Here is a 9152-nt window from a genome sequence, read left to right on the forward strand (position 1 = left end):
TTCCTTCTTCCTCCAACGGTCTATCTTAATGTCTCTTTTCCCTCTGACAGCCATGCATCTCTCGTTTGGGAAGACGAGTTATCTTCTTCTCAAACGACTCATCGTTTTCTTCGTTTTTCTGATGAAACTATTCGCCTATCAGACTTAAATAGTTGCTCAAAGTAGAGAGAGATATCATGAAAGAAAGAAAAAACGTTGGAGGGAAGGCTACTGAAATTGTCGTTAGAAATTAAAAACTAACCTATAAAAAAATATTGTTTTTTAAAATTTGATTTTGAAAAAAATTATTAGTTTTTAGGATTTAAAGATGAGACGAAGATAAAATTATAAAATATTAGAATTTTATTAATTTTAATAATTTATAAATAACTAAATAAAACGTTTATAATTAGAAGGTAAAAACTTAAAAGAATAATCATCTTTTGGTGGAAATAAGTCCTTTGCCTTTGGCAAAAGATAGATTCCCGACTAGAATCTCTTTCATTCCTCAACCGGAAAGTAAATCCACCTGGAGGATTCCGCCATTCAAAAGAGCTTGCCGCCACGTGTCAAAGCTCCGTCATTAATTCTTGATTAAACTTCTAACCACCTCATTATCATTTTTCAAAATTTAAAATATTGAATCCTCATTGGTCTACTGGCCATCTCGCAGGAGCAAACCTCGCGCTAGCGGTAGCATGCCCATGTACTAGGTTTTCACGTGACCTACTTATTGGCTTTAGCTAGTGCGCAATACGCATCCCCCTCTGCGCATTTTAGCACGTGAGATCAATAAAGCTCCCACGCTAGACTTTACCATGCCTTTTACTTTCACTCTCTTTACCTGAAATGGCGAGTTGTCTGATTATGTTGCTGTTGTCGTTGTTTAGTTACTTGTTGTTTGATGGATCGGCTGCTGTCACGTTTTCTTCGAAGTTGATACACCGATTTTCCGACGAAGCGAAGGAGACATGGATTTCGAGAGGTGGTGACGCGTCTGTTGCTGATTTGTGGCCGACGAAGAACAGTGTGGAGTCTATTGAGTTGCTTTGGGTAACGACGTGAAACGGCAGAGAATGAGTGTGGATTTACAAAGTATTAACAAGTCGCAGTATCAATTGTTGTTTCCCTGTCAGGGAAGCGAGACTCTTTACTTCGGAAATCAGTTTTATTGGTGAGTGTAACTCGTTACTCTTTGTTTGGTTGCTGGGAAAACGAAAGAATTTTTGTCAACTTTTAGGAAATAAAACGTTTAATTGATGGATTGCCTTATTAATTATGTTTTTTTTGTGCGTATATTTTGATAATTCAGGTTGCATTACACGTGGATTGATATAGGGACACCAAACGTTTCGTTTCTGGTTGTACTGGATGCTGAAAGTAATCTGTTATGGGTCCCATTACAATGTATACATTGCGCTCCTTTGTCTGCCAGTTACCATACTTTTTTGGTAGGCCATTTTTTTTTCTTTTTGTTTTGAAGTATTTATTCTTTTTGTAATGGTTTCATTTTCACACACTAGGTCAATGGAAAATTTTACATTGATACAAATTATATTGAGGGTTCCTGACATAAAAAAATTGCGGTTTGATTATGAATTGAAATTGTCATGGAATGAATTTTTATCCTTGTGAAAGTGATATCAGTTGAATCTTTAATTGCTACTAGTAACGTTCATTGTTTAAATTATGAGAAAATCTGAAGGTAAATGTTAATCTTCCTAGTGATGTTAACGGGCATTCCTTTTGGTGCTTTGCCGCAATTAGAAAGTAATTTTTGGTTTTCCCTTTTATTTTAAATTTTGGTATAGTTGAAGCATGTTGATAGGACTCTGAATGTGGAAGCATTAAAGGGTTTGTGGAGTGCTTTGGCTGGGAATTGGTAACAGATTTAGCATTTTAATTCCAATGATTGATTGGCCGGTGCTCCCTTGTATTTGGGGCATCCATTGTGCAGGAAAAAGATTTGAGTGAGTATGATCTCACAACGTCAAGCAGCTGCAAAAACCTATCTTGCAGTAATCAGTTATGCAAGTCTCGCACAAACTGCCAAAGCTTGGAGGATCTCTGCCCCTACATTGCTGAATATGCTTCAGAAGATACCTCAAGTTTGGGATACCTAGTTGAAGACATATTACATTTAGCTTCCGACAGCAAATATGCATCCCAAAGTTTGGTGCAAGCATCAGTCATTTTAGGGTGTGTTTATGTGGTTTTCCCTTACATGTTCATCAACCAGATATTTATGTGCTTAAACTTTTGATTCCTTCTGCTACATGTTTCATTTCATCAGCTGTGGTAGAAAGCAAACTGGTAGTTACTTGGATGGAGCGGCTCCAAATGGATTGATGGGATTCGGACTTGAAGACATTTCGGAACCAACTTTGCTTGCAAAAGCAGGATTAATTCTGAATTCTTTCTCAATTTGTTTTGATGAGAATGATTCAGGGAGAATTTTTTTTGGAGATCAGGGGCCCCTGTCTCAACAGTCTACTCCATTCTTCCCCATAGGAGAAAAATAGTATGCCATCTATATATATTTTTACTGGACGTATTTCTCTTACCGTGTCTAGGGAGCTAGAAGTAAAAACTGTGGCACTTCTTTTAGCTTTTTGTAGTCCTTTGTGTGCTTTAATATATTTTTTGACTGATCATGTAATTTGTCTGTTAATTTTTTCAATGACACCTATTTTGTTATGGTGGAGTCTTACTGTGTTGGAAGTTCTTGTCTTCAGCACTCTGGATTCCAAGCATTGGTTGATAGTGGTTCATCATTCACATTTCTTCCAACTGACTTATACGATTAAGTTGTTTTGAAGGTGCTTCAATTGTCTTGGTTTCTCTTTATAAATGTATTACAATGTTAAATGGCCCAAAGATGATTATGTCTTTATCACAGTTTGACAAACTTGTGACTGCTAAAAGAATTGACCTTCAAGGAAATTCCTGGAAGAACTGCTACAATGCCAGGCTGGAATGTAAATATGGAGAGTTTAGGTAAGCCTTTTTTCTTATTTATTGAGAACTCATTGTTAGTTGTTTTATGTGAAATAGTTCAGAGGAGCTTCATAGCATTCCCAAAATGAGGCTCATATTTACTACAAACCAAAGCTTTGTAGTCCATAATCACATATATTCCTTTCCTCAAAATCAGGTAGCTGATCCCGCTGGCTTAAATTTACTACATTTGAGTGTAAACTTATGGTTTATTAATTTCAAAGAAATATGGTCTAAAACAGATGTAGATTTAATTATTAATTTCTTTTTCTAGTTCCCAACATGTATTTTTGCATCAGTGTGAAGTTGATTTCTACAATCTTTAAGGTTATTATATACAATTCTAAGTCTGTTCATTTGATATCACCTATATATATTTATATATATAAATATGTTGAATATAGAAGTCCCACATTGGGAAGAATAAAAAAAATGAAAGGGTACCTAAGTTAGATTGACTTAATTAGTTAATTTGTTTTAGTAACAGGAAACTTGGAATCCAAAACATGTTAAAGCCCTTAATTAATAAAGGTGTTGAACCACACTCCAAGTTTAAAGTGCCCAAGATTTCTAACAATATACACGTGTGTGTTGGTGGTTGGGTGGATATGGATATAGATATCTTCCAGGTTTTTCTGTTGCAAGTTTTCTCTTGATTGTTCATCTTTAAATTGATTTTGAAAACTGTTCATGTTGGATAATTATTAATCTGGATATTGTGCAGGGATTTACAGTATTCTGTTTAACTGTAATGCCTGCAGATGGAGACTTTGGTATTATTGGACGCGAGGCATTATACCAATCTTGAATTTTCCTTTGACTTTTCTATCTACGTTCTCTCTGCCTCTGTTCATGTTTTCTGACACTAGATTAAATCCATATCTTGCAGAAAACTTTATGATGGGCCATCACATAGTCTTTGATAGGGAAAATTTGAAGTTGGGCTGGCCAGTTTCCAATTGTTAGTGCTTGAGGGTGCCTTTTTAAAAAAAAAAAAAAATTGAATATTGTCCTTTGTTGTTAGGCATCATTAAAAGAAACTAGCTTTGAAAGCTTTGACACCAAAACATGAAAAGAAAATTTAAGGGTCTTGAAGTAAGATTCTAGCAAATATTTTGTCATTCATTATTAGAGGTCTTGTTTTATTATTTTCATTTTTTGAAATGGTTGAAAGGTCACATGAGGAATTGATATGCCAAAGAACTGATCAAATTTTTTATGGTCTTTGTAAGATGGTGAACTTTTCCCTTTTTTCCTTCCAAATATGTATTACTCTACCATTGCTGTGGATATTATCGGCTTTCTGTGTTACTGAGGTGGCCATGTAAAGTTCATGTTAAAATCAGGTGGCATCCTTGCTTTAATAAATGAAATGTATCTATTTTTAACAGTTAGTGCTTAGTACCATAAAAGTTAAAATAAAGTTAATGTTAAAATCAGCTATGCTTTTGTACCAATCTAGTTGTCACTAGTATTTTTAAAATACTGTAGAAAAAGAAATCCTTTTGAGGAAGAGTTACCTTGGCTTGCGATACTATGTAGCTCTTTTATTCTTAGCATTTAATCTTCTTTTAACTATGTTCAGTGATTAAATTGTTAACTTGGCTGCGCAATGCCATGTAGCCCTTTTGTCAAATTTATGCAGTTATAACGATGGTATTGTTTCTCTACAATTTATTTGTCGCTAATTTTCCTTCTCGTGTTTGTGGGTTAAAACCATTTTCTATTTTTCTACTACAATATTGATACCCAGTTTGTGTTTGTTGTATGTGGGTTAGAATTTAATGCCATTTTTTATTTCAACAGGTGAAGATTTGAATAACAGAACAGATTTGCCTCTTTTGCCACCACCGGATGGTGGATCTTCGAACCCATTGCCTACCAATGAACAACAGAGCACCAATAACGCAAGCACAGTTTCACCTGCCACTGCCAAAAGGGCTTTGTCAAAGTCCCATGCCCCGTCAGTCCTGCAACTTCATTCTCTTCTCCATCTGATAAATTCATTGATACTGTTAATGTGTTTGTTCTTAAAGTTGTAAATCTTGTCTATTCTTGTGATTATTCTCTCTGCTTACGGAGTGCACTTCTTTTATTAGGTTCCTGTATTGATTGAGATGGGTAGTGGGTAGGCTGGATTCGAATCAAATCGAGCCAAAGGGTCCAACTTGAAGGAGTCGAACTCTCTTCAAACCAAGTTCAAGTTTGGCTTGGTTTGAGGTGAGTCAAGCGAAAGTTTGATTTAATTTAGTTCATATAACAACGTTGTTTTGGTGTTTATTGGTCAAAATAAAATCGTTTTAATTGTTTCAAATCAAGTTTATTTAAACTCATGAGATTGATGAGTCAAATAGTATCAAACTCGAACTTGATAAATTTGAGATCAAATTCACCTAAAAACAACTCATTTTGAACTCAATCAAGTTGGCAATCTCGAACCCAACCCTAATAGTCTTTGCGAGCGTAAATTATGTTTTGTCTAAATCACTGCAATAATTTGACAGGCATGTAGGATTAAGAAAGCATTGCATTACCTAGTCCAAGAAACTAATAATTAACTTCACTGATGGGCCATTATTTAGTTTTAGTTCGATGAAATTAGATTTTATATATATTGAAAAAGAAAATTTTCAGCTTCGATTTTGATTGCCGATATTAAGGGAGAAAAAAAGTTATTATGATGAGGCCCACCTCCTTTGGTTGTTTACCAACTGTTATTATTAATAGAAAGAAATCATCCTACGCCACCGCTTAATCTTCATTTTGTTGGTCGTTTGAAAATAAATGAATTAGAGGATTAAAAGCCACCAAAAAGTAACAATAAACAAACAATGGTTGCATCGTAGGTAAGAATTAGGATATGTATGAGCCTCTTTTTCCCTCTCAAAATAAAAATAAAAATAAAATAAATCCTTTAGCACCAGATCATTAGATCACACTAAACTTGGTGTGATATTATTTGATTGCACCTTCATGATGCAATTCTGACAATTTTGATAATAAGAATCGTACATTTTTAAATGTGATTCAAGTCAAATCTCATGCGAAAAGGTGTGATTGGTTCATAATTGCATTAGAAAAGGTGTAAACTGAGAAGATTGATTTTGGTTGATGTGATTTTGATCCGATTTAGCTAAATAGTTGGTAAGTGAAATAGTTATGAATGATACGATAATTTACTTATTTTTGTTAATGGAATTGAGTTTAGAGATATAATTTATAGTTTTTAGAATACAAGGTATGTGAATTATTGTTGCCCGAGATCTTTGAGTGAGAAAAGTGGAATAGATGGTAGAAGGCCAAACTAATGAGTGGTGCATTTTTGCTTCGTGGCTTCATTCATGGGGTCCTCGTCCCTCCCATCTCAAATCTAGAAGCATTCTTTTCACAAATTAGTGGAAACATATACCTCCCTTTCTCCTCGATTGATGGCCATGGAAGATATAAAAAGGATAGGGACAAGTGTTACAGTCATGTAGCTCTTTGGCTCATCTGCAGGTCTAGAACGAAGAAATTTTAGTTGAAGGTAGAGTTTGAGTTGAAGTTTTTCGGTGACATACCAAGAGATCAATTACTAAGTCTGAAATTTTTTTTGTTTGATGTGGTTAATTTGATCCTACAGTTTGGCTCGAATGAGGTAATCTAAAAAATCCTATATATATATATATATATATATATATAATGGATTTGGTAATGAAAAGTAGTGATAACCCTTATTTGGTGGCAATGGTGAAAACGACAGAGATGATGAGATCAAATTCTTTATGATTGTATGGTTTCGGATTATCCCATTCACGGTGTGATGTATATCCATCCTGGGAAACAATACATATACTTGCTGGTAACCTCCACACGAGAATAGTTAATTCAGCAAGCAAAGAGCCCAGAAATTCTGCTTTAACGGTCAAGATCCGCCATGGAACATCATTAAAAACTTCATTCAATTCTCAAAGTTAGCTCAGTAAATCCGTCGAATCATCCAGATTGTCCAGGTGAAGATTCGTTTTTTCTAGTATAGATAAGTTTGGAAGAACGGGGAGACAGGGCTGAAAGATTAGGAGAGAATTTGTTTAAAAATAAAAACTCTAAAAGAAAAAAATAACTTTTTTAAAGTTTAATATAAAAAAATTATTAATTTTTAAATTCTACATATAAATTTTTTTTTTTATTATTTTAGTAGTATTAATAAAATCACAATCTTATAATTAAAATTAATGAATTCGGTTAATGTTTGGGAACACTCCATTTCTTCTACGGTCACAGTGTCGCACCGCCCAATCATCCATAAACCCAACCAACTAAGCAATTCATTATTCACGAACTCTTGATTTTCGCCACGTGGATTCCATCTCATTCGTCAGAATCTTCCGTGTCCACGTTTCACCTTGATCTTCCGATACGTGGCGCCTGCTCATGCCATCAAATCCAAGTTATTAAACAAATAAAACATCAATAATAATAAATTTTCTCTCGACAAGGGTCTCTTTCCGCGAGCACTACCAGGGATATTGCTTTCTTTCACCTTTCGTGTACCTAAAGAATAGAACTCTGTCTGATATAATGAAACGTAAAAATCATATTTTTCGGAGGCTTAGAATTTGCTCATGCATGCACCAGCTTTGCTTATTAAAATTCAATCAAATTAACGTCTCCATAACAAGGTTTTTACCGTCAAGAGATAAAGCAGACGCAGCCTTTAAAGTCTTCTACTTTTCTGTCTCTTCTTTTAACAAGAGAATCCATAAACGTGTCCTGGAAGTTTCTAGGACAACCCCACTTCCATTTTTCTGTAGTGTCTCTTTAGATTTCCCCCTAATTTTTAAATCAATTAATAATTCAAGACTTGTCTGTTTACATTATAAATAATCCATAATACGAGCCATCAACAACACCATCATTCAGTATCCATCTTCTGATCTCCTTCACTGGTCGACGTCAGTTGCTCTCTGCTCTTTTAGCTCTCTCTTGTGTTTCTTTGATACCCATTTGTAACAAAAACAAGTTGAAACTAGTCCTTTTATTCAGGCCCTCTAGAGGAGCTTCTCTGGGTTTTGTTTCTAAAAGTTAATTTTAGCACTCAAGCTTAAAAATATGGGAGTTGAAGGCACTTTGGAATATCTTTCTGATTTACTAAGCAGTGTTAAAAAGAAGAAGAAGAAGCAAACACAAACAGTGGCACTTAAAATCAGGATGGACTGTGAAGGCTGTGCCCGGAAGGTCAAGAGTGTTCTCTCGGGGGTAAAAGGTAAAACACATGTTTTCCTTCATTTCCATTATTTATATATGAATTTTCTTTTTAAGGGAAAGTCCTTATTTAAGGTGACAGTAGTGACAAAATTCATAATTACTGTATGGTAATATTGTCAAATCTCAAACTTAATTCATTCACTTAGAAATTCCATAGCTTATCCGCTCAAGCCAACCTCTAGGATCTTATTTATGTATCCTTCGTGCAATCAGTCATTAATTTTTTTGAAATTTGACAATTTTCTGAATTGCAGGAGCAAAATCGGTGGACGTGGACTTGAAGCAACAGAAGGCGACTGTAACTGGATATGTTGAGCCAAAGAAGGTGTTGCAAGCGGCCAAGTCGACGAAGAAGAAGGTGGAGCTGTGGCCTTACGTACCCTATACTCTTGTGGCAAATCCTTACGTTTCTCAGGCTTATGACAAGAAGGCACCTGCTAATCTCGTGAGGGCCGTTCCAGCCGCAGCAACCGTTTCTGAGACGACGCTGGATGACAATTACACCACCATGTTCAGCGATGAAAATCCTAATGCTTGTTCAATCATGTGAATATATATATAAAATACATGTACGCCTGTATTTGCACCCAAGAATAAATGAAATCGCTAGTAATTGTGAGAAAATAGTTTGAAATAGTGAGCAAACATATTTAAGCTTTGGCTATGAGGTAGTTTCTATTTTTCAATTCAGTTGAGGACGCCTAATAATTTGTAAGATTTGATTTTTTGTCATGAATTGATGCACCTAATTTTAACAATAAAATTATATATAATATCTGGCTACTGTTTATTATGATTACGAGAAACCATGTTGCATGGCTTCAAATTGAAGAGAAAAGTCCCATATCTGGCTACTGTTGGTTAGATTTAATATGGCTGTGAGATTTGGATAGCTACCATCTTGTCTTGCAAGGTGGGTATCTCTTCTT

General features: G+C 35.0%; 1 protein-coding gene and 1 pseudogene across 1 annotated transcript; both read left to right on the forward strand.

Annotated features, from left to right (window-relative positions):
• Nucleotides 1-791: 791 nt before the first annotated feature.
• LOC123203016 lies at nucleotides 792-5192 on the forward strand (annotated as a pseudogene).
• A 2627-nt stretch (nucleotides 5193-7819) lies between these two features.
• Nucleotides 7820-8935, forward strand: LOC123203650 (heavy metal-associated isoprenylated plant protein 24-like). The gene is made up of 2 exons (XM_044620092.1): nucleotides 7820-8221; nucleotides 8478-8935. The coding sequence occupies exons 1-2, from the start codon at nucleotides 8068-8070 to the stop codon at nucleotides 8771-8773; spliced, it is 450 nt and encodes a 149-aa protein (XP_044476027.1). The 5' UTR covers nucleotides 7820-8067; the 3' UTR covers nucleotides 8774-8935.
• The last annotated feature ends 217 nt before the right edge of the window (nucleotides 8936-9152 follow it).

The sequence above is a fragment of the Mangifera indica genome, chromosome 19 (assembly GCF_011075055.1).
Source record: "Mangifera indica cultivar Alphonso chromosome 19, CATAS_Mindica_2.1, whole genome shotgun sequence".
Taxonomy (NCBI): domain Eukaryota; kingdom Viridiplantae; phylum Streptophyta; class Magnoliopsida; order Sapindales; family Anacardiaceae; genus Mangifera; species Mangifera indica.

Coding starts and splice junctions, on each gene's coding strand:
- LOC123203650 (XM_044620092.1), top strand. CDS start 8,068: ATGGGAGTTGAAGGCACTTTGGAATATCTTTCTGATTTACTAAGCAGT. Junction 8,222..8,477: donor TGTTCTCTCGGGGGTAAAAG/GTAAAACACATG, acceptor TCTGAATTGCAG/GAGCAAAATCGGTGGACGTG.